Here is a 25,799-nt window from a genome sequence, read left to right as displayed (position 1 = left end):
TACTGCAATTCAAAGGCTAAGCTTCTTAATATCTTATGAAAATAGTACAACGCAGTACAATTAAAACCCATGAATACCAAATTTAGGTTTACAATCAATTACAAAACAATTAACTTCCTTCTCCCTTTTTCCATGTATCTACATGTCTCTGAAAGCTGACTTTTAAACCAAACAAAACCAAAAATAAACCACTTACTGTATGATTTCAAATTTACATAAAGCATCCAAAATAAGCAAATCTGCAAGGCCAGAAAGTACACTAGCGGTTGCCTAAGGCTGGTAGGGATGAGGGGTTGGGGGATAGTGGCTAAGGGTTTGGAGATTTCTTTTTGAGGTGATAAAAATGTTCTAAATGTAACTATGGTAATAGTCACACAACTGAATAAATCAAAAAGAGGAAATGATACAATAGCCTTTAAATGCACATAATTATAACTAATACTTCCTTTGATATCCCTCATCATTAGATCTCACAGCTTCTTAATGTGATGAAATCCAGATGCACTTTAGGAAGCTGGTGCATGTTCTATAACTACATGCGAAATTATGTGCGTGTTTGCATGTGGGCTTGTGGGGGGGTGGGTGGTAAGAGGGCCCATAAGCTTCTACTGGATTATCAGAGTAAGTGACTCAAATAGATTGTAAAACTAAGTGAAAATGAAAGGGAAATAATGATTACCAGTCTTTCTGGAAATCTATCATACGTAAGCATCTTAGAGAAAGCTGACACTATACAACGGAAGGTAAGAAAAACAGTAACTTCCAAGACAATATACCACTGAAAGTGACTCTCTTATAAACTGGGGAAAGCAAAAAGACCCATTTTTATTTGCTGATTTTGAAATAAACATCTAAAACTAAATGTTTTACTCAAAACTTTGCCCTGAGTTGGAAAGATCACAATCCTAACATAAAATCGTGATGATCAACAAAAATAACAAAATTAAAAACATCAAATAATGTGTTCTACAGTGAGCTTGCCCCCAAACAAATATTTATTAAGACATTCAACTTTTTGTACAGAAAATTTTCAAATACCTGAGTGACAGGTAGTGTCAAAGACTTTTTGTAGAAGAGTCTTTGGGATGCGGCCAGTTCTTCGGACAGAATTATCCAGTCTCATTAGAGCCCAGTCAAACTGACTGGCATTCCTTCTATGAGAAGAAGCAGGCTCCTCTTGAAGATAATTCTTTTTCTCAACAGCAATGGCATATAGCCTGGCTTGGTTCAGCAGCCCTCTATAAAATGAAACCCAACTGGTAATTAACTAACTCAACTCTTCCTATATAAGTTCTCTTCTTAAGCAAAATTTATACAAAGTTTATTGGTTACCAAATACCTAAATTCTGGTGCAAAAGCAAAAATGCTCAGAGAAGTATAAGATGGTAGGAAAGAAAGTTTTGCCTTTTGCTTCAAATAAAATCACATGTACACACAAGTTGTACGCAAAGTAAATCCCTTAAATGATTGTTTGATAGGGTCTTGAAAACCTTCCGCATGGAATCATTTCAAACTAAGACAATAATATGGTGTGTTAAGTGTTTCGCTTTTTTTAAATTTCCCTTTAGCAAAACCAGGTTAATGAAAGAAAATGAAGCAGTTTATGCTATAAAACTCTTCTCACCTCTACAAATCAAACAAGAGATCTAAAATATATATAAAATGCTGATAACTGCTTTCAAATGTTTTCTAGGTGTAATCTCATTATGAATTTAATAGAAGACCAATGTCCAAGTTTAAATTATGCAGTTTTTTAAAGAATCATTCAGGACAAAAGAATTTCCAATCTGTCTAAATAAATTTGAAACATTTTAGTGACAATGTTTCAGTTCGCAATTCATATCTGTTTTCCATCTGTCAAAATGCTAATTATATACTTTTCTAGTTATTTTAACAACTGCAATCATCAAAAATAAAACTGGATATCTGGGGGCACCTGGGTGGCTCAACTGTTAAGTGTCTGCCTTCAGCTCAGGTCATGCACGATCCCAGGGTCCTGGGATTGAGCCCCACATCAGGCTCCTTGCTCAGCGGGGAGCCTGCTTCTCCCTCTCCCTGCCACTCCCCCTGCTTGTGCTGTCTCTGTCAAATAAATAAATAAAATCTTTTAGAAAATAAAAAATAAAACTAGATTTCTGGTATTAAACATCATTAATTTTCAGAAAGCAAGAAAAAAAAAGTTTGTCAATTGGGTAAGGTAAGACTAGTACATGTGTGTTTATAAAGAGCAAACAGCCTTTAAACAGGATTTTTTTTTTTTTTTAAGATTTTATTTATTTATTTGACAGGAAGACACAGCAAGAGAGGGAACACAAGCAGGGGGAGTGGGAGAGGGAGAAGCAGGCTTCCCGCAGAGCAGGGAGCCCAATGTGGGGCTCGATCCCAGGATCCTGGGATCATGACCAGAGCCGAAGGCAGACGCTTAACGACTGAGCCACCCAGGCACCCCAAACCATTCAGTATTTTAATACAGAGCCTAACACGTTAGCCAAACACTCTAAAACGTGAAATCAGAGGTACTTCATACTATAGAAATACAGGCTGTACCTGATGTACAAATATCAAACTTAAAAATAATCTTTATGTGTGAGGATAACCCTGTCATAAATCTTTGAATTGAATTTAAACTTACTCTGTATTCAAACACTACTTTCTAACACACACACAAAAAATTTTTTAAAGACTTTATTTTCGTGGGGGCGGGGGAGCTCAGAGGGAGAAGCAGGCTCCCTGCTGAGGAGGGAGCCCAATGCGGGACTGGATGCCAGGACCCTGGGGATCACGACCTGAGCTGAAGGCAGACGCTTAACCAACTGAGCCACCCAGCCACCCTAACACAAAATTTCTAATGTACAAAGATTTACACATTTATCCCAAAATATCTTAAACTTCCCCAACAGCAGCCAGTAAGTATAACTAAATATATACAGAGCACATCTTAACATGTTAAGTGTGATGTAAAAATACTAATCCAGGGATGCCTTCAGAATGATAATCCCATTTTTCTTTCATATGCACATCTTTACCATAATTACCAAAAAAGAAATTAAGTGAGTTTAAAAATAAAACTGTTGGAGTGCTTGGGTGGCTCAGTCAGTTAAGCTTCAGCCTTCCGCTCAGATCAAGATCCCGGAGTCCTGCGATGGAGCTGCCCTGCCCCCCCCCATTGGGGCTCCCCGCCCTGCAGGGTCTGTTTCTCCCTCTCCCTCTGCTCCTCTCCCCTCCCCCGCCTGGCTCGTGCTCTCCCTCTCTCTCTCTCAAATAAATAAAATCTTTTCAAAAATAAATAAATAAATAGGGACACCTGGGTGGCTCAGTCGGTTAGGCAGCTGCCTTTGGCTCAGGGACTGGGGTCCTGGGATCAAGTCCCACATCGGGCTCCTTGCTCAGCGGGGAGCCTGCTTCTCCCTCTGCCTGCAGCTTCCCCTGCTTGTGCTCTCTGACAGACAGACAGACAAATAAACAAATAAATAAATAAAACTGTTGGTTTCCTAACCTATGTTATCAACCTGGAAAACCAGTCACAAATTTAATTAAGTATGTGATATTACATTAAAGAAAGCTACACCAAAATTTCATCACAAGATTATGTAAAATACAGAGGCAGTAACTTGATACTAGACTACAAACTCTCCTAATGTGATCTGGGACAAATCACAAGCACTCTGGCCTTCAATGATTCTACCTATGTAAACAAATTGGAAAACAATGGAAAAAAATCAGGACACTAATTAAGCAAGACAAAGTCTTCTTACCTTTACAAACCTAATGATCAGCACATTATAGATGGCTAATTGATTAGTTTGTTAAATAAGCTGAATTAAGTGCTAACTACCTACAAACCACAGAAATATGTACCATGCCTACATATTTATCCTTTATTTTCAAAGGTTTTCTCTGGCCATACATCTGTCTAGGATCAGTTGTCACTAAACTATGCCCTTGATAGGCAAACACAAAATAACATTATTTTAAATCATCCAGAACATATGAAGTTCAGGTGAGTGTGCAATAAATAATATTGTTTAACAACGAAAACTGACTAATACAGAAATTTCAAAACTGTAGGAGCCTGGCTGGCTCAGTTGGTGGTGCATGCAACTCCTGATCTCGGGGTTGTGGGTTCAAGCCCCATACTGGGTGTAGAGATTACCTAAAAATAAAAAAAAGTTTAAAAAAGAAAAACTTCAAAAATTGTAGTGAAGTATATTTGCCAAGATCTTTTTTACACAACCCAAATCTTGTAAGTTGTGAAAAAAGCACAAAAATAAAACCTTTGCTAAAATGCAGTTTTAAAATGTCAGCTCTAATACAAAATTCAGACAGAAGACAGAGAGGTTAATAAACCAGAATATTATTCTGAACATTTTAAAGCTGATTTCTCTCACAAATCTTTAACGAGGCTAAGTCTCCTTCACACAAGTATCCTCAACTTTAATTAGATAAGCTGAACTATGAATCCACCATAGAATGAACTACGGTGAGGGAAGGGTTACATATTTCACCAAAGGATTCTTCACTCTTCAAAAGAAGTCTCCAGTGCTATCGTACACGGCAGTGTTTTCATTTATTATTTGGCCCAAAATTTATTTTTCAATTTCACAGAAACACACCCAGTAGGAAGTAAGAACTTCATGCCTGGAACAGTAAGTATGTTGCGACACAAAGTAAAGAAAAGAAGAAGTCCAGGGGTGAAGGTGAGGCCATGTAGCGTAGACACCTACCCATCAGACTTGCACAAGACAGAAGGCACTGCCTCCAAATTCTGCTGACCAAAACTGATATAACCACATAAGGGAAAATTATCATCATTCCATCAATGTGTCATAAATGGCTCCTTTGCATCTCTGAGTTAAACAATCTTAGGATCCCTCCTGAGACTCTGGCACTCACCACTGATATTCAGATTACCCTTTAACTTTCTCTGGCAAAATCTGGCACTGTTTTTCTCAGCGTTGTTTGTTTTTGTTTTTTTTAATGTTGGCGGTGGTTATTATTTTGACTCTTCAGTACAAAATAATAATGATTTTATATTTGAATGTCCATATTTCAAAAAGGCACACAGTCCAGATTATTATAAGCAGGCTTCCATGGGACTCCCCTCTTAAGCCTGTACTTTTTTCTAATATTTTACTTTTTCAAGGCGTTTTTAGGTTTACAGAAAAACTGTGCAGTGAGTACAGAGTTCCTGTATATCCTCTTCTCCCTCCACCCAGTTTCCCCTATTTATATCTTGCATTACTGTGGTACATGTGTTACAAACGATGAACCAATCATGATACATTACAGCCTGTACAACAGGGTTCACTCTGTATATGTACATACCTATGGGTTTTGACAAATGTGTGACAAGCATTACAGCAGTCACAGAATAGTTTCACTGCCCTAAAAATGCCCTGTGCTCCGCCTATTCATCCCTTCTCCCATCCTCCTAAACCCCTGGCAACCATCTTTCTCCTCCTCTATAGTTTTGCCTTTTCCAAAATGTCTTAAAGTTGGACTCACACAGCATAGAGCCTTTTTCAAACTGGCTTCTTCCACCTGGCAAAATACATTTAAGGTTCCTCCATGTCCTTTTGTGACTTGATAACGCATTTCTTTTTAGTGCTGAATAATATTCCATTTCACAGGTTTACCATCATTTGTTTATCCACTCACCTACTGAAGGAAGGATAGACATACTGGCTGTTTCCAATTTGGGCAAATCTGAATAAAGCATCTAAAGAAATGTGTGTGCAGACTTTTGCTTGGACGTAAATTTTCGATTCATTTAGGTAAACATCTAGGAGTGTGACTGCTGTATTATATGGTAAGCTAATGTTTATTTAGCTTTGTAAGAGGCCACCTTACTGTCTTCCAAAATGGCTGTACCACTCTGCGTTCCCACCAGCAATGACTTGAGAGCTCCCCAGGGCCCCACATCCTCACCAGCATTTGGTGCTGCAGGTGTTTTGGATGTCAATCATTCTAACAGATATGTAGTGGTATCTAATTGTTGTTTTAATCTGCAACTCCCTAATGACATATGATGTTAAACATCTTTTCATATGCTTATTTGCCTCCTTTATGTCCTTGGTTAACTGTCCAGACCTTCTGTTCATTTTTCAATTGGACCATTACATCTTCCTTTTTCTTTTCTTCTTTTTTTTTTTTTAAGTTTTCTTCTTGTTGAGTTGTAAGAGTTCTTCTTATGTTTTGGGTATTCTTGCTGATTATTTTTTCAAATAAACTTTTTATTGAAGTATTAGTCGTTCTTTTTTAACTTCAAATGTACACCAAACTAATCACACATGTTCTCAAACTCTCCCTTCCATGTTATCTTCGTTGCTATTATGAGTCACTCTAGCATCTAACACTTTGGAGCTCCCAGAATTAAAAAAAAAAAAAAAGAGGATACAGATATGTGATAGAATAGGTATAACCAGTAATTGATGTTTATTATGCATTTAATGACACATGCTAGGTAACAAAAAATTATTACCATAATCTTCATTTTATTGATAAGAAAACTGAAGCAACTTGCCCAAAATCACAGTAAAAGCTAGAATAAGCAGGAGGACAGGTCCCGGATCTGTACTTGGGTAGTCTCCTGAAATGAGCTCAACGTGGCAGAAGGGCATCAAGGAAACTAACCTGGCTGCAATAGGGGGTTCACAATGGAAGTGATAAAAATTAAACCTGGACTGGGAGGGTAAGACTATAGAATGGAAAGCCAACAATGGCTGATAAGTAAGGCATTTGGATTTTATGACATGTCCATAAAATACAAGACTGATGTCCATAAAGCTGTTCTCCCAGCTTATTTTGCAGGCAATGGGGATCTCAAACTTATCTCAAGTTCTCACCCATCTCTCATTTTAACTATTCCACTTGAGTTTTCTTTAGCCTGTTGATATGTGTGATTACAAGGACTGATTTTCAAATGTTGGGTCAGCTTCGCATGCCTGGAATAAATCCAACTTGGTCATGGTATGTAATTCTTTTTAAAACGTTTGTATACATACACCGACTCCACTTAAGTTTTAACATGTTAAAAATTCAAAAAGATAATGCCTCCTTTTATTTATTTAAAGTATGCTCCACGCCCAGTGTGAGACTTTAACTCACAACCCTGAGATCAAGAGTTCTATGCTCTACTGACTGAGCCAGGCAGGTGCCCCAATAATGCCTTTTATTTATTTTTTTAAGATTTATTTATTTGAGAGAGAGACAGAGAGAGAACACACACATGCATGCGGGTGGGGGGGGGGGATGTCAGAGGGAAAGGGAAAGAATCTCAATCAGACTTCCCACAGAGCATGTCTTGGGGCTTGATCCCAAGATCCTGGGACCATGACCTGAGCCAAAGTCAAGAGTCAGACGCTTAACCAACTGAGCCACACAGAGTTAGGGTTAGGTCTTAATTAAACCTGGCCTGGGAGGGTGAGACTAGAGAATGGAAAGCCTCCACTGATTTTTTAGCTGAGGATGAAAAGCAGCAGCCGTACACAACAGAGGGGGAGTATTCCAAGCGAGCCACAACAGTCAGCAGGCCAAGCAGGTGAGCGACACAGTCAGCAGGCCAAGCAAGTGAGCGACACAGTCAGCAGGCCAAGCAAGTGAGCGACACAGACGGGATGAGGCTGAAAAGGAAGACTGGGCTAGTGAGTGGGCTAGGTCATGGAGTATTGAGACAATAAAGAGTCTGCACTTTATGAACGGTACAGATTGTAATCAAGGTACAGAACTGTACCAGATCCCCACTGACGATTTACAAGCAGGGGTTGTGGCAAGATCGATTTCTGTTTTGGAAAGATTAGTCTAGCTCAGGGGTGAAGAGTAAATTAGAGGGCAGCAAGAATTAAGACAGAGATACCACTGAGGAAACTATTGCAGTAGTAACAGGTAAAAGGCTGAGGGAAGCTTATATCAGAGTGGGTGGTGGAGATGGGAAAGAAACACCTATCACCAAGGCCCCCAGCCTATCAAGACTCACCAATACAGTTTGTTAATTCAAAAAGTTCATGTACAAGTGCCCTAGAGAGGCTTACTTAACCCTCCGTATACATCCTACTCTATTATGCATCATCTTCATGAACACTTGACAAGCACAATCTTAGAGACAAAAACAGAAGGCTCCATGGCATGGTAGAAACACAGGAGCTCTGAGCTTTAAGAGCATGAGCCTGAGTCCTACAGACCAACCTGACTCCAGGCTGTGCCATTTATAAGATGTGTGACGTGGCCGAGTTACTGCAACTCTAACCCTGTAAAATCTGGGAGTTAACAGTATTTACCTCATAAAGATTAACTGAGATACTGCAGGGTTTCCAAAAATATCACCCTTCTGCTAGGCAAGATGGTTTTAGATAGTATTTAAACAAAAATTTTTCATTTCAGTAGTTTTATCTATTCTAATTAATATTTAAAAATAACTATCACATCAAGCTCTTTATTTTACTAATATTTTTGCTTAAGATAAAATTAAGTTATAATAATGTCAGTTTAAATCTAAAACCTATATTAAGAAAAACGTTAACTATAAATAATAGTTTCAGTAGTACTCAGATTGGACAAAAAAATCTGAGGGCAGTACACAAATGCCCAAAGTCTAAGCAACACAGAAAGTGTACATAGAGGACCTGGCAAAGTGAGCATAATAAATATTAACTGCACATTTCCTAGAGCATCTTCTTCTTTTAAAAATGTATTAGCAGGGGCGCCTGGGTGGCTCAGTCGTTAAGCGTCTGCCTTTGGCTCAGGTCATGATCCCACGGTCCTAGGATCGAGCCCCGCATCGGGCTCCCTGCTCAGCGGGAAGCCTGCTTCTCCCTCTCCCACTCCCCCTGCTTGTGTTCTCTCTCTCGTTGTCTCTCTCTCTGTCAAATAAATAAATAAAATCTTTAAAAAAAAAAATGTATTAGCAGACAAACAATGAATCATGGAACACTACATCAAAAACATAATATATGGAGATTAACATAACAATAAAAAATTTTAAAAATGTATTAGCAGAAAGCACAAGACTTATTTTTAAAGAGCTATTCAAATCTAAGCTATGCTTATTTGACAACTATGTGACTCTGGTAAAAGTATCTGGTCTTTCTAAGCATTAGTTCTTTCATCTGAAGAGAAATACCTACCTTGTAAAGATCACTTAAGAAAAAAATACATGAGATTCCTAACCAACAGTGCTCAATAAATAGCTCTTATTATAGAAGGCACTCAATAAGAGTCTGCTGAGTGATCTTTTTTTTTTTTAAAGATTTTATTTATTTATTTGAGAGAGAGAGAATGAGAGAGAGCACATGAGAGGGGGGAGGGTCAGAGGGAAAAGCAGACTCCCTGCCGAGCAGGGAGCCCGATGTGGGACTCGAGCCAGGGACTCCAGGATCATGACCTGAGCCGAAGGCAGTCGCTTAACCAACTGAGCCACCCAGGCGCCCTGCTGAGTGATCTTTTAAAAAATCTTTTGCAAAGCTGTCTCAATGAACTTCCTCACTCAACTATTTCAAAAGACCTCAATTCTCCAAAAAGTCTTGTCCAGTTAAGCTATCCCCCGAACACAGCTTAATGCTTTATGGTAAGTCACAAAATCTTAGACTAAAAAAGCCACTTGGCAACTCTTCTACACTTAAAAGTCTCCTGGCTTCAAACACCAATTCCTTTCCATCTATCCAGACATCCCCTCCACCTCACTCAGGCTCCTCCAGTCCATAGGTATGTCTCCTTTGTCTCAGCTATGACAGGAAGTGATGAACAGTTACCCAGGTTGGGACCTATGATGTGATATGGAACAAGACTCTTTAGAATCTATGAAGCGAAAGTGGGATGGACAAGATTTACTCTAAAGATCCCTTCCAGAGTTTACATTCTCAGATCTTATGTGCTTACTTACTTGTGACAGTCTTTAATTTCTAAATTTATAATGTCTCATATCACTTTTTTAAAAAATGTCTTTATGTCCGTAAGTAATCCCTTCAATACCTAAAGCACAATATATTCAAAACACTTCAAAACTGGGCATCAGTGTCTATAGTTAAATCCCCAACTGGAGATCCCAGAGAAATTACTTCACTCTTCTAAGCTTGTTTCCTAATTTGTAATATCAACCCACAGAAGATGAAATACATGTGTGATGTATTCATACAAACAACTTGAAAATGGTAAAGATCTAATCTGAAGGTACTACTATTTATCCTCATCTCCAAATCTATTCTGCCAACATGCTGACCAACCTTCTGTTCACTCCCTCTCAATAAGAAAAGGGAGTGTTTTTGTTTGTTTTCAGTTCTGCACCACCTAGCTGAGGTCCTATTAGCCCTCATCTGTAGTATAAATCTGTTCCTACTGGTCTTTCCATCCCCAGCCTTTATCTCTCCTACAGTCTATGTAAACTTTGTCAAGACTTGTACTTCTCAAAACCCTCCAATGGCTGACCAACTTCTAATCAACCTTAATAGCTAGAAGGAATCACCTGGCCTTTGCAGTATCAACTTCCACTACACCCAACCCCACAGAGACACACAGGATGAAAGTATGGTCTCCAAGTCTCTCCATGCTCTTATCCTCCCCTGGAACAGTCTGACTACTCATTACCATATGTCCTCTTAAACTCAAGTGAGCCCCTACCACAAACAAATGTGACTGCTCTTCTCTCTGAAAAACCACAGTATTACATTCCTTTTATGAACAGCATACAGGAGTCGTACATGTGCCTATTACAGTCCTCTGTAACTGATAAATTTATACACACAGAAACCAGAGCTGAATCGTTACCTCCAAAGGACCCAGACAGACTCTTAATATTTGCTGAGAAGATTTTTTTTCTTATTAAGAAATAAACAAGGGAAAGTTTTCTTTCCTTCCAACCGCAGAAGTCACATCATTCTGTCATAGGGCAGTATGTGCTCTTCACCCTTAAGCCAATCATCAATCTAGATCCACTTCCAAACAGATTTAATTCAAAGCTTATCTTTCTTCTGAAGCACAGAAGTCTGAAAACCCTCACAAGAAAATATAAGCAGCTTCTGATCCAGAAGTGTTAGGAAAAAAGGAGTCTGGGGCAAAGCAACAGTGTTTGGCCTTTAAACTCCCCACAAAGGATAAGGGAAGAGCTGGTTTTAAAGAAAAATTTGTTTAAAAAAAAGAAAAAAGCACTGAAATGGGAAATGAGGAGCAAGACTAAAGAATATAGAAGTATATACTTTCGGGCGCCTGGGTGGCTCAAATGGTTAAGCGTCTGCCTTCGGCTCAGGTCATGATCCCAGGCTCCTGGGATCGAGTCCCACATCGGGCTCCCTGCTCAGCAGGAAGCCTGCTTCTCCCACTCCCCCTGCTTGTGCTCCTTCTCTCACTTTGTCTCTCTCTGTCAAATAAATAAATAAAAAATCTTTAAGGAAAAAAAAAAGTATATACTTTCTGGTGTTTCAATTTTGAAAACGAATTAATAAATTCTAAAATTTCACTCAATAATGCTCATCTGTCTTTCACAGGACATTCTTGGAAATCAAAATTGGGGTGGAATTTGTGGAGGTTCACTACACTACAGGCATGGATTAAATATCACTTCAAATGTCTTTGCATGTCACAATATTCCTTCCTCAACGTCTAAGATTTTCACTCATCTACTCAAAAAATATTTGACACCTACTATGTGCCACAGTCAGACACCAGGGGAGGCAAAAAGAATAAGACAAAATCACTGCCTTCAAGGAACTTACAGCCAGGTCTGGAGTGCTGTTTGGTACATATGTAATCATGCTAATGGATGCTTAGTGATTCAGGATCTGAGAGAAAGCACAAAAGAGGAGTGGTCAAATGGGAGAAGCAATCAAGATTTAACAGAGAAAAGGAACACGTGAATAGGGGGAAGGGGCGACACATCCCAAGAGTGAACACCACGTTCAAAGGCAAAGAGATGTGCAACATGGCCCCTCAGAGCCTTGGACCAATAGTACCCTTACCATCTGGGGGCTTGTTAGAAATGCAGAATCTCAGTTCCCCTGTCTAGACCTACAAAATCAGAATCTACATTTTGACAGCATCCCCAAGGATTTCTTATGCTCATTAAAAAGCCCTGCTATAGAGGACTCAGAAGTAGTCTGGTACAGCTAGAACACAGGATGCCATGGAAGGGAACTCGTAAGTGAGGCTCCACAGCCATCTCCAGATCATGAAGCACCTTATCCTGGAACTAATGCAAGCCATCAGAGTATCTAAGTAGGAAAATGACATGAAGGTATGGCAGTCTCAAGGAGACTAGGGAATAACATGAGGCTTAGAGGAATTAGAGGGGATTCATTCCAGATGGAGTAAATCTAGCAGAACCTAATCATTTGTGTAATCAATACATAGGAGGTGAGTCGGGTCAGGTGTCAATGAAATAAGAATGAGAAATCTCTAGGAAGCAGACAGAAATGGCAGCATTTACTAAAACACGGAACACAAAAGGAACAGATTTGAGAGGAAAGATGAGTCCAATTTGAGATGTGATGGGTTTGAAGCACCTGTAGTTCAACCAGTGGAGGTGTCTAGTAAATGGTCTATAACCAGAAAGAGAAATAATGCCGTTATCAGATAGGTAGGAAGGGGTTGATGCCTTGAAAATGGATGAACTCACCCACAGTGAATGAAAAAGCATAAGAACTAAAGACAAACTCCCCCTAACACATCAGCATTTAAGAAATGAACAGAAGAAAAAGGAAGCAACAAAGCAAATGAGAAAAATCCTAAAGAGATGAGAATCATGAAAGACTGGTGTCATCAATGCCAAGCAAAGGGTCTCATGAAGGGAGAAATAGGAGACAGAATAACATGCCAGAGGTCAAGGCCTTAAAAGTGGATTTGGGGGGCACCTGGGTGGCTCAGATGGTGATGCCTCTCTCCCTGCTAATGCTCTCTCGCTCTCTGTATCTCCGTGTCTCAAATGAATAAATAAAATCTTTTAAAAAAAATTTAAAAAAATTTTTTAAAAAGTGGATTTGGTAATTAAGAGGTCCCTTGGAAAAATTAAATGAAACTTTCATCTATACATACATAATTATATATATATACAAACACACACAAATATCCACACACAAAGGACACATATATCTCAATGGCTTTCTCTGGGTGATAGAATTAAGAGTAATTTTTTTGTTTTATTTATCTATCTATTTAAGATTTTATTTTATTTTATTTTAAAGATTTTATTTATTTGACAGAGAGACAGCGGGAGAGGGAACACCAGCAGGGGTAGTGGGAGAGGGAGAAGCAGGCTTCCCGCTGAGCAGGGAGCCCGATGCAGGGCTCGATCCCAGGACCCTGAGATCATGACCTGAGCCAAAGGCAGACACTTAATGACTGAGCCACCCAGGCGCCCCAAGATTTTATTTTTAAATAATCTCTACACCCAAAGTGGGGCTCGAACTCATAGCTCCGAGATCAAGAGCCACACACTCCACCCACTGAGCTAGCAAGGCACCTAAGGATGATTTTTAATTTATTGCTATTCCCTCTGTATTTTGCAATTGCTCCTCAAGGAACATGAGTTTTGTAATTTAAAAATATAAAATAGGGGCGCCTGGGTGGCTCAGTTAAGCAACTGACTCTCGATCTCAGTTCAGGTCTTGATCTTAGAGTCGCGAGTTCAAGCCCTGTGTTGGGCACCACACTGAATGTGAAATGTACTTAAAAAATAAATAAATAAAATATATACAATAAAAAATTAATAAATAAAACGACGATGGCTTTTGCCAGTAGTGTGATTGCAGTCGGTCGAAGAGTGAACACCAAGTGAGGAAGTAAAGGAGACAGGAATAGGGACAGGGGAAGGGAATCTGGTAAGCATCTAGAGATAAGTCCAGAGTTCTAGGAAAGGGTTTTTTTTTTTTTTTTTTTTTTTTTTAAGATTTTATTTATTTATTCGTAAGAGACAGAGATGGAGAGAGGCAGAGGGAGAAGCAGGTTCCCAAGGAGCAGGGAGCCCGATGCGGGACTCGATCCCAGGACTCTGGGATCATGACCTGAGCCGAAGGCAGACGCTTAACCATCTGAGCCACCCAGGCGCCCAAGGGTTTGTTTTTCAGGTGGGAAAGAGCTGGGCAGGCTTGCAGGCTGTGGGACAGGAGACTGCATAAACGGACTGTTAAGAGTGCAAGAGAAAGAGGCAATACTCCTTCACTGCTTGTTATGAGCTGAGCACACAGTGGTGAGCAAGACAAAGTCCTGCTCTTATGCAATTCACTTTTTCTACTAAGAAAATAAACAACAAAAAAAGCAGATTAATATCAGACAAGTTAGACATAGCATGATTAAAATAGGGTAGTTTTTAGATTGAGTGCCAAGATAAGGCTTCTCTGAAGAAACAGCATTTAAGTTGAATCCTGAATGACAAGAAATCAGCTTTGCAAAGAAGGGAGAAAGGCCTTGTTACCTCTACTTTACAAAACATGAAACTGAGGATCAAAGAGGTTAGGTAAGATTATGTAACAAGTAAATGGAATCCAGGTCTGATGCACACCCAGACCAATACCCTTTCTATTAGATTCTGTTGTATTGTTTTCCTCAAATGCAAAAGTGAAGATGAAAGATACCATCGACCCTCCTCTGGCCTCACAGGGATAGTTAAGGACTAAAAAAAATAAGAGTAACTGGCACAACTTTCTCAAAATAAAGTCTTTGAAAGCAGAGAAATGCTTTCTGAGGAAGCAGAAGCATGGCTCCTGAAGGTTAACTGTTCAGCCCTAATAACAAAATCCAGGCAGGCTGTAAGTTACAAGTAGGCTACGTTCCAAAAATCTGTAACTGAGTTGTTAAGAAGTCATAAAACGTTTCCTCCATATAATTTTATGCAGAGAGTAGGTTTCCAGGCTGCTCCACAAAGATCCATGTAATCATAATTCTTACTATTATTATAACTAATAAAGCACTTACTAGGTACCAGGCCTTAGGCTAAGTGCTTTTTATAGATAATCCCATGCAGTACTACCAACTCTATTACCACTGCATCTAACTAAAGAAACTAAGGCCTAGAAATGTTAAGTAACTTGTCCAATGGTAAATCCTTAGCTCTTAGTCTTAAGTTGTCTCCCAAAGTACCTTTATTAACAGTATTTCAAACTCAGTTTTTCTCCAATTCTAAAACCTCAGTGCCAATCTCCCCTTCTCAAATGGTCAGAATACTACTCTAATACTTTTTCATCAAACTTCCTTATCCTCTCTTCAAGTCTATGCCAGACCTATCTCCCGATAAACCTCAATCCATGAAAGCATTTATTCACACATTTGACACCACGGATCCCTTAGCATCCTTATATCCCCACGAAATGCCTTGCACGTGTTCACTTATTCACTCATTGACACAGAGCCCTACTGTGACAATTCCCAACCCATACCGCACCCTTGTAAATATCGAGGAAAACTCCACTCCAGAAAATGCAGGCAAAAGCCCAAGCTGATCACAATTAAACGTCCCTCTCTAAACTATCCCTAGCTCACCCCAAATTCCCAACCTATCCTTCCCACCCCCAAGATATACACTTCTCAAAATCTAAGTTCTAGCTGGTTACTGATCACCGATAATGTTCGCCCGTGGGACAGCATCCAAGCCGGTCAATCCTAAGGAGAAGAGTAACACCCGATCCCAGCAGCAGTCTTCAAAGCCTCCCTCCGTTCCCCCGCCGCCCAGCTTAACAGGTCGCCCGTAGCCCGAGGACAGGAAGACCCAGTACCATTAGCGCACAATCCAAGCCGGAAGCAAACCTAGCACACGGCCATGACCTTCTGAAGTCGACTGACCCTGTCACCCGAAAACCCCCACTGGGGAGCGGGGTCCCAGACCCCGGGACATTTGGCCCCAGGGTGGCGAAGAGGGCACGGAGAGAGACAGGCGGGCCCGGCCCCCGCCAGCATCACGACCCCGGGGGACGCCCGCGCTGCAGACGGGCAAAGGGTAGAGCCTGGGCACTCACCCGGCGACGGGCCCGGCGCGGGCGGCGGGCAGACAAGGGGCGGCGTGCGGCCGGCTTAGGCCGCCTGCAAGGAGGCGCAGGGAGAGCGGAAGGCGCGGGGTCGTCCCGGCTCGGAGGAGCCAGCGGGCTGGTCTCAGCAGGGCTGCCATGGCTCAGCCGTCCCTACGGCAGGATGCACGCTCGGCGAGAAGGACAGGGGGAGCACGTGACGGCGGGGTCGCCCGGCGCGGGAGAGACCAAAGGCCGTGCGCGCCAGACGTAGGGGGAGCCACGCGTTGTTTTAGCTTAGAAGATAGACAAACAGATTTCTCTGAGGACACAGGAGCCCCGTACGATGTGCCAATAATAATGTGACGTGACTGATTATTTGAGAGTGCTTCTCTTTTCGTTTTCTAGCCTTGGCCTCAGCATGCTCAGTGCCTCCACCCCTGCACTTTTCAGTTGGTAGAGTCAGCAGAGGTCGACTCCTCCCAGCTTAGCGCAGGGGCTTGCGGGGGGCCAACTAGCAAGGACACCCGGGAACGCTCGGGAAGAGCCGACTATGAAGGTCCCAGCGTGTGGGACGATTCGCGGGCGTGCGCGGATGTTGTCGCAGGCGTTTAGCGGTATCAGCTCAGCGCCGAAGTTGCCGCGCCGATGGGAACGTCCTGATAGGAAAGCTCTGAGACGTGTGGGACTGAAAAAACGTTGAGGACCTTTGCACTGTGCCAGGGGCCTCCAAGGTTATAGAGGATGTGATTTGTGTTCCGGGGGCTTGAGAACAGTGTAAGACAATACGTAGGTCCAAGCCTAAGTCCATAAGCTGTGCCTCGCTTTATGACATAGGTGGATGCTAACCAAGATCATATAGTTTTAAAGCTGGAACTGAATTCATTATCTTCCCCAACTCCCACCCCGCTTCTTCGTTCAGTAAATGCACCAGCATCAGAGGTAAGATAACGATAGGAATACGAGTCTGGAGCCAAATCTGGGGAGAAAACCGGAGGCCCTTGCCTTCTCAAGGTTTATAGTCTGGAAGGGTTCCCAGTACACACGTGGGAAGCCGGTTCTCCCTCTTCGCCTAGGTGTATCCTACCCATTGCCAGGTGAACACTCAGAAGTTTTCTCTGGAAGCCCTCTATGGTAGTTCCCCATGTGGCTGTTTATCCACTCCTTATCCAGCTCCTGGACAGCAGGGTCTGTGACCATTTTTTGTAGCTGAAGCACCTACCCAGTGCCAAGCACACAGTAGGTTGCGTTAAATGTTTACTGAGTAAAGGAGCATTTTGAGATTATCTAGTTTGTCTCTCCTTTGAGAGATGAGGAAAATGAGATCCACAAAACGTTAAATGATTTATGCTGGGTTATACTACTAGGCATTAGTAGTATAATTTATTAATTCACTCACTCAACACTGATTTATTGAACACCTATTCAGTACCAGGCACTGTTTGAGATGGGAATCCAGCAGAAGACAAAACAGGGCGAGTCTGGAGTCTGATTAAGGGCTCCAAAGTTTAGTTTGGGAAGACAGATAAGAACTGTCATGTAAGATAAATCAGGATAAAGAGATTGAAGGTGGCATGTTCAGCCCCTTCAAAGAACAGCAAGGAGGACCATGTGGATTAGAGGAAAGAGGAAGTCTGGGAGGGGAGAGTGGGCCTACCTGGAGGTCTGAGGTAGTTGGGGGCCAGATTATGCAGATTATTATAGGCTGCTGTAAGGATTTTGATTTTTATTTAGAAAGAGATGGGAAACCATTGGAAAGCTTGGTGTTTTGCTGTGATAGGAATCTATTTACATTTTTAAAGGATCACTGGCTGTTGTTGAGAGAGGTGATTTTAAGAGAATAAAGGTAAATAAAAGTAGGGAGACCAGTCAGGAGTCTCTTGCAATAATCTAGGCTAGCCATGGTAGTGGCTTGAACTGGGGGGTGTACAGGTAAGATGATGGGAAAGGGTCAGGTTCTCGCTTTATTTAAATAGTAGGACAAAGAGGGAATTGCTGATAGATTGGCTGTGGCATATGAGTCAAGGATGTTTCCAAACATCCTGGGGCCTGAGCATTTAGAAAGATGGAGGTGGCACTGATTAAAATGGGAAAGATTGAGGGAAGAGCAGATTTAAAAGGTGAATCAAAAGTGATCTTATGGTGGGGCGCCTGGGTGGCTCAGTTGGTTAAGCGGCTGCCTTTGGCTCAGGTCATGATCCTGGGGTCCTGGGATCAAGCCCCACGCCCGGCTTCCTGCTCAGTGGAGAGCCTGCTTCTCCCTCTGCCACTCTGCTTACTTGTGCTCTCTATCTCTCTGTCAAATAAATAAATAAAATCTTTTTTTTAAAAAAAGTGATCTTATGGAATATGAAGCTTGAGGTGCCTGTTGGACATCCAAATATCAGGTTTCAGTAGGGGGGTTGCTCTAAGACGTGCAAGTCTGGAGTTCAGAGCAAGAGATACATGTGGGCGTCTGCAGCCTATACCTAATAATTGCAGCCATGGAAATGGATGAAAGCACCAAGGAAGGAAATATAGAGGAGAGATGAGGTTTAAGGACTGAGGGTTGTGACATTTCAGTATTTAGAGGATGTAAAGATGAAAATCCAGCACAGGAAGCTAAGAAAGAATAGCCAGAGAGGTAAGAGGAGACCTGAGAGAGAGAAAGGTGAGATCCCAAGTAACAGAGTGGCAAGTCTTTCAAGAAGGGAGTTATGAACCATATAAAATGCTGCTGTTCGTTCTGGTAAAATGAGCACTCAACATTGACCATAGGATTTGGCAACACAGAGGTCCGTGGTGATGCTGAGTAACATTATGGTGACCTCTTGAGTCAAAAGATAGACTGAAGTTAAGTTAAAGAGTACATGAAGGAAGGGAAAGTGGATACAGGGAGTGTAGACAAACATTTTGAGGAATATACTTTGAAGGAGGGAGCAGAGAAAGGGGTGGTATCTAGAAGGGGTGTGAAGTCGAGGGAGGTGAATTATTTTTTAAGATGGAAGAAATAATAGCATGTTTGTTGCTGATGGAAATCATCTGTAGGGCGCCTGGGTGGCTCAGTTGGTTAAGCGACTGCCTTCGACTCGGGTCATGATCCTGGAGTCCCGGGATTGAGTCCCGCATCGGGCTCCTTGCTCGACAGGGGGTCTGCTTCTCCCTCTGCCCTCTTCCCTCTCGTGCTCTCTGTCTCTCATTCTCTCTCTCTCAAATAAATAAATAAAATCTTTAAAAAAAAAAAAAAAGAAAGAAATCATCTGTATGTAACTATTTAAGTTAATTTAAACTTTTAAAAATTTAGTTCCTCGGTGATTAACCAACAACATTTCAAGTACTCAATAGCCACAAGTGGCTAGTAGCTACCATATTGAACAGCATGGACAGAGAACATTTCCATCATCATAGAAAATTCTGTTGGATAGGGCTGCAGTAGGAAGTGAAAATTTGATAATGCATGAGAGAGAATGAGTACATCGAGGAGGCAAGAGGAATAGGGTCCAGTAAAAAATGAAGGGCTTGACTTTAGGTAAGGATCTAGACAGTCCAGCCATTGTCACAGAAGGAAAGATTAGGTCTATGGTTACAGATGCAACAAGCTGGGAGAGGTAGTGGTGAGAATGAGTGGATGTTCTCCTAATTGTTTCTATCCCTGAAACCCTTCATCCCTAACCAACATTCTCTATGTTGCTGTACCAGGCTTCCTCTTAAAGTATGAAACAACGACTGATGAAATTTGTCTAATTATTCATTCATTTATTCACTCATAAACGCATGCACTATTTATTGAACACCTAAAATCTGCCAGGCAGCAAGTTAAGTGCTAGGAAAACTATGATGAACAAAAACAGAAGTGGTCCTTATTGTTATGGAGCTTGTATCCCAGAGGACAAGGCAGATATTAATCAAATAATCACATTAAATAAGTTACACACTGAAACAGGTTCTGAGGGAAAGAGACATGTTTCCATTAGAAAGTATGTACCTCACCTCGGAGTCAAAAAGATTCCCAGGGAAAGGATCATTAGGTTGTGGTCTGAAGAATGAATAGTTAACACATGCAAAGTGCATGTGTGTGTGTGTGTGCGTGTGTGTGTTTTGTGCATGTGTATAAGAGGGAAATAGTGGTGTTTGCTTGTTTTTCAGTTCAGACTTCCAAATCCTCCAATTTCTTTAGACTGCAGAAGCTGTGACAAAGTGGAAGAGAAGTCCAAGTTGATCATCCTCGGTTTCTCTCTTAGTTTATTCTGAACTCTGAAGTGGATTCAAATGTTGGTGAAAAAATTGGGAGTCCCATAGCCTCTGAATAGAATCTTATTAGGAAGGACAACTTTTAGATGCTAGACTCTGCAAAAGTACTTAACTACTTGGTTTTCTTATGTGTAACGCTGGTGATACCCTTCCTCCCAGGATTTTTTGGGAATATTAGATAAAATAAGTGAAGTTCTTACAGTACCAGGCACATAAGAAACTCTGAAAAATGATGTAGCTACCATTATTGTTGTTGCTACTTTTCATGATTTAGTCTAACCTCATGAATTTGGGTTCTTCTCCAGTTTCTCCTTGGAGTCTGATTTTTTTTTTTTTTTTTGACACTGCCTAATAACCTATAGCTAGTGTGTCAAACTCCCAATTCAGTTTATTCAGTTGTTAAGTGCTTAGCATAAGCAAAGCATAGAGCAAGTTACATCTCAGGGCAAAGAAGTTATACATGATACACTTAATGAGCTTAATTTATACAGTAGTATAAAACATATATTGTATCCAGATAACCATTACCAAAGGCAGTGTGATAAGAGCAACAAAGAAGAGGCAAACCAAGTGACAGCTGGGCAGGAGAACAGAAAAAGGTTCCATGACCCTTCAGCCCTTGGAGGCTAGGGAAGACATGAGATAGTAGGCATGGTAGCGAGGGGAGTTCTAGGCAGAGGGAACAGCAGGAGCAAAGATACAGAGCTCTCCTTCATGTACATATATCCTTCCTTAAACTGCAGAATGTGTTTGGACACTGAAATCTGCCCAGAGCCTATGGAATAGAGGAGAAGATCACTAAACCAGTGGCTTTCACGCTTCTGTTTCTGTGACCAGTGGTAAGAAAATACATTTTATAAATGACACAAATACACACATATAAAAAGAAATGTCATAAAACAGTAACGAGCCTTCCTACATGTTATGCCCATGATAGGCAGTAATCTATTCTTCTATTTCACTTTTTTTTTTTTTTTTAATGCTGATTGATCCAGGGGCGCCTGGGTGTCTCAGTGGGTTGAGCCTCTGCCTTCAGCTCAGGTTGTGATCCCCGGGGTCCTGGGATCGATTCCCATGTGGGGCTCCCTGCTCCCTGCTAGCAGGGAGCCTGCTTCTCCCTCTCCCTCTGCCCCTCCCCCTGCTCATGCTCTCTCACGCACACAGTCTCTCTCAAATTTAATAGAATCTTTTAAAAAAAATAAAATGCTGATTGATCCTAATTCAAACAAACGAGTTGTAAGAAAACATTTTTTAGACACCTGAGATGTATTGCATGATACCAGGAATTATGGCTCACTTTTTTAGGTGTGACAATGGGCTGTGTGGTGATGCAAGAAAGTATGTGATAATATCTTGATAATCATGGAATATGGGTGATTTTACTATTCTTTCTACTTTTGTATGTATATGAATGTTCATAAAGAAAAACCTGAAATGCTGATTGTATTTTGATTTCACGATACTCAGTGTAGCATGACTAGAAGTTTGAAAAGAACTGTACTCATTCATGTCAATGTAAATGCAAAGTAAACAGCACCCAGCGGGCAAAAGTACCTAGGGGAGCTGGAGACCTGTTCATAGGAGCGACAGGGTTGATTGACTTCTTCAGCAACTAGTTGTTCTAACATCAAAACTTACCGTTGTTCCTAAATCATTTTTTAAATAATTTTACATGTAATATGAAATATCTGAGATTATAGCTATTACAATCTTAAGACAAAGACTTTCATTTAAGATCAAAGTGGTGGTCAAAAAAAAACAAAACCCAAAGTCATGGGGGTTTTTTTTTAAGTTTTTTTTAAATTAGTTTCAAAGGTAGAATTTGGTGATTGATCAGTTACATATAATACCCAGTGTTCATTACATCACGTTCCCTCCTTAATGTCCATCACCCAATTATCGCATGTCCCCACCCACCTCCCATCCAGCAACCCTCAGTTTGTTTCTTAGAGTTCAATGTCTCTTATGGTTTGCCTCCCTCTCAATTTTTGTCTCATTTTTCCTTCCCTTCCCCAATGTTCATCTGTTTCGTTTCTTGAATTCCACATATAAGTGAAATCATATGGTATTTTTCTTCTTCTGACTTATTTCGCTTAGCCTAATACCCTCTAGTTCCATCCACGTCGTTGCAAATGGCAAGATTTCATTCTTTTTGGTGGCTCAGTAATATTCTATTATATATATGTAATAATTTATTATATATATGTATGTGTGTATATATATATATACACACACACAGATGAATGTGGTATATATACCACATCTTCTTTATTCATTCATCTGTCAGTGGACATCTGGGCTCTTTCCATATTTTGGCTATTATGGATATTGCTACTACAAACATTGGGGTGCAGGTGCCCCTTCGAATCACTATGTTTGTATACTTTAGATAAATACCTAGTAGTGCAATTGCTGGGTCATAGGGTAGCTCTATTTTTACTTTTTGAGGAACCTCCATACTGTTTTCCAGAGTGGCTGTCGTGGTGTCTTGTTGGTTGTTTTTTTTTTTTTTTTTTAAGGAAACATTTATGTTCAAAATTTGAGCTGAAAGTATGGTACTCAACACCCCAGTGGACATTAATCTCTTTTTACTTTGGTCAATTAACCTTTTTTTTTTTTTTTTAACCTCATAACAACTTATGGTGGATCACAAAGAATCAGAAAATAGTACTGATCATTCATAATTGTTTGTTGGCCTTTTTGGAGTCTCCTCCAATTTTCACACAAATACATTCAAAATAGTGGGAGCAAAGAACCAAGTGATTGCCTTGAGTTTAAAAGCCTGTTTTGCTTAAAAGCTTTAATATATTTTAAGCAGCAGATTTAATGTTTAGTTATGATTGTATTTTCTCTTAAGGCACTTGTCTGATGAATCAAGGGCTTTCTCCATCTGTGACTACATTTTTCATATCCAAATTTATTCATGTGTGTAATTCTCAATTATTCAAAAAATATTCTGCCTAGACCTTTATTTGCACACAGCCCCCAGATTCTCATTATAAGTAGAGGTCAATTTGTCATTGTTACACCCTTCAGCAACACTTCTGTCAAATAATAATTCCTTCATGAGCACACAAACCAGGAAGACAGATGCAGGGTCATTTACTATAAGAAAGTAACCAGCACTGGCAACAAGGGGTTGTTGCTGATATTTTCCCAGTGTTGCCATGTGTGAAGGCTGAAAGTTTATGTGTTTCCCACAGGGAAGATAGTGTCTGCATAAATCAATACAGAAAAGGAGTCAAACATAATTGGCATTTCAGTGAACTTCAAGACAGAAACCAGTTATAATCCTTGCAACAGCCAAGCATAAACTTTAAGAAATCTTTATTAACAGTCATTATTAATTCCTAAAATGTGTCATGGGTCTTTTAAATTTCCTGGTTAATTGGAGTTTTTTGTTTTTTTTTTTTAAAGATTTTATTTATTTATTTGACAGAGAGAGACACAGTGAGAGAGGGAACACAAGCAGGGGGAGTGGGAGAGGGAGAAGCAGGCTTCCCGCCGAGCAGGGAGCCCGATGCGGGGCTCGATCCCAGGACCCTAGGATCATGGCCTGAACTGAAGGCAGATGCTTAACAACTGAGCCACCCAGGCGCCCCTGTTTGTATTGTTTTTAAGGAACTAGAAAATGTATTTAATTTTCTTAGAGCAATAGATAATGTGGAGGTTTTGTTATAGCTTGTATCTCTCTAAGGATTGAAAAATAATTTACATTTTAAAAGTTGGGGGGAAAAAAAAATGGGCGCCTGGGTGGCTCAGTTGGTTGAGCGACTGCCTTTGGCTCAGGTCATGATCCTGGAGTCCCGGGATCGAGTCCCGCATCGGGCTCCCTGCTCGGCGGGGAGCCTGCTTCTCCCTCTGACCCTCCTCCCTCTCATGCTCTCTGTCTCTCATTCTCTCTCTCTCAAATAAATAAATAAAAAATCTTTAAAAAAAAAAAAAAATAAAAGTTGGACACTTTGGGGGCTCCTGGCTGGCTCAGTCAGAAGACTGTACAACTCTTGATCTTGGGTGCTGAGTTCAGGCCCCACATTGAGTGAAGAGATTACTTAAATAAATAAAACTTTTTAAAAAGAAGTTGGACACCTTTATGCAACTTGCTTTTCAATAATTTCAGTTCAGTTTGGAGAGAGAGATTAATAGCATTTACTTGGGCTAAGTAAAGAATATATGGATTTTCCATTGCATTAAGTTGCAAAGACACCGATATGGCTCTTGTTCTTGGCTACCCATCTTGCTTTCCAGGCCTGTTTGGGAGATATGCAAGTGGCCTGGAAATATGTTACACAAAGCAGGATATAGAAACGATGTGTGTCTTTAGGTTGTCTCCCACTGAAGGGTGAGCGGTATGTTTTCAATCGAGGCTGGGACAGTTGAGTTATGTTAGATTAAAGCATTTTTTGAATTATGTATGGGGAGGCACCTGGGTGGTGCAATTGGTTGAGTGTCTGACTCTTGGTTTCTGTTCAGGTCATGATCTCAGTGTGGTGAGATAGAACCCCGTGTCAGACTCCACTCAGTGCAGAATCTGCTTCGGGCTCTCTCTCCCTCTCCCTTTATCCCTCCCCACCACGGGCACTCTCTCTCTAAAATAAATAAATCTTTTTTTAAAATGAATTATATATTGGAAGAAAGATACGTGTTTATTACTGCATGTTAGAAGGATTTTTAGTCAGCATTTTGTTTTGGGTTGGTCTACAGTATTTCCCAAACATACATACTTTTGATTTCTTATACCATCCCCCACTTCTGGTCACTGGATCAGCATATGACCCAGGCCTAGACTATGAGACAATCCCATCCTTTTGGTTAGAGTGATTGTTTTGGGGACCCAAAGTAAGGCAATTGACATAATTCATTGACTTTTACTAACTGTGGCTAGTAGGGGAGATATGTAATCCCAGAGTCATCAGCCATGAACATGTGAATCAGTAATTGCTGGGAGCCATTCTTCCTGCCCCATGAAGACACCTGTATTTGGTAGAGAATGAGGATGTGTAGAGAAGCAGAGCCAAGGACTGAAGAGAGGCCTCATGACTTCATTGGTGTTTCTGTATCCAGTTGTGCTTGAAGACAAATTTACCCCTGGAGTTCCCAGTTATTTGGGCCAACAAATCGCCTTCGTACTTAAGCTAATTTGAGGGGTTTTTGCTGTTGCACTAATAAAAGGCCCTCCTTAATGTTGAGTTTGGATAGGATCACTATTCTTTAATAGCATGCTTCCTCTAAACATGATGAGTGTTTATTCTTTTTTATTATTATTTAAGTGTTTTAATTCATTCTCTGTGTTCTCATTATTTCCTTTATCATTTTGTTGATTATAAATTCATTACATTTAAAAAAAAAATAATGCACTGAAAATGCCAAAAGAGTAAAATATAACCAAGCTATCCTCCAAAGTTTCAAAAAAGGAACAAATCAAGGATGACTGAATTTTTTTTTTCTTAAATCAGATGTACTCCAAGTTGAAACTAACACACCAAAAATATTCCACAGCCTAATAGTGCAAGAGGTTGAGGAGAAATACCCTAGAGCAGAGGTGGAATGACCTACTGGCCAAGTGGCTTGGAAAGAAGACTTTCAAAGAAAGTCTCAAATTCTACACTACACGCTACCACCTCCCCAGGTAGAATTAGGTGCTCTAGG

The 25,799-nt window shown here is 40.6% G+C and overlaps 2 protein-coding genes across 2 annotated transcripts in view; one reads left to right on the top strand and one right to left on the bottom strand.

Annotated features, from left to right (window-relative positions):
* Window positions 1-16,125, bottom strand: part of LRPPRC (leucine rich pentatricopeptide repeat containing) — a 106,660-nt gene extending 90,535 nt beyond the window's left edge. Inside the window, exons 1-2 of the mRNA XM_035001663.1 lie at window positions 15,933-16,125; window positions 1,039-1,238 (exon numbers count right to left, since the gene is read on the bottom strand). Coding sequence (XP_034857554.1) covers window positions 1,039-1,238; window positions 15,933-16,081 — 349 coding nt within the window. The 5' untranslated portion in view covers window positions 16,082-16,125. The remainder of the gene's footprint in view (window positions 1-1,038; window positions 1,239-15,932) is intronic.
* A 311-nt stretch (window positions 16,126-16,436) lies between these two features.
* The window catches only part of LOC118008187, an 88,700-nt gene continuing 79,337 nt past the window's right edge, over window positions 16,437-25,799 (top strand). The window contains exons 1-2 of the transcript XR_004678607.1: window positions 16,437-16,862; window positions 20,894-20,989. The gene's annotated coding sequence lies outside the window, so the exon portion shown is untranslated. The remainder of the gene's footprint in view (window positions 16,863-20,893; window positions 20,990-25,799) is intronic.

Source organism: Mirounga leonina, unplaced genomic scaffold, assembly GCF_011800145.1.
Source record: "Mirounga leonina isolate KUSES-001 unplaced genomic scaffold, KU_Mleo_1.0 Mir_125, whole genome shotgun sequence".
NCBI lineage: Eukaryota > Metazoa > Chordata > Mammalia > Carnivora > Phocidae > Mirounga > Mirounga leonina.
Note: the sequence above shows the minus strand (reverse complement) of the source record. Positions and strands in the feature narration are given on the sequence as shown.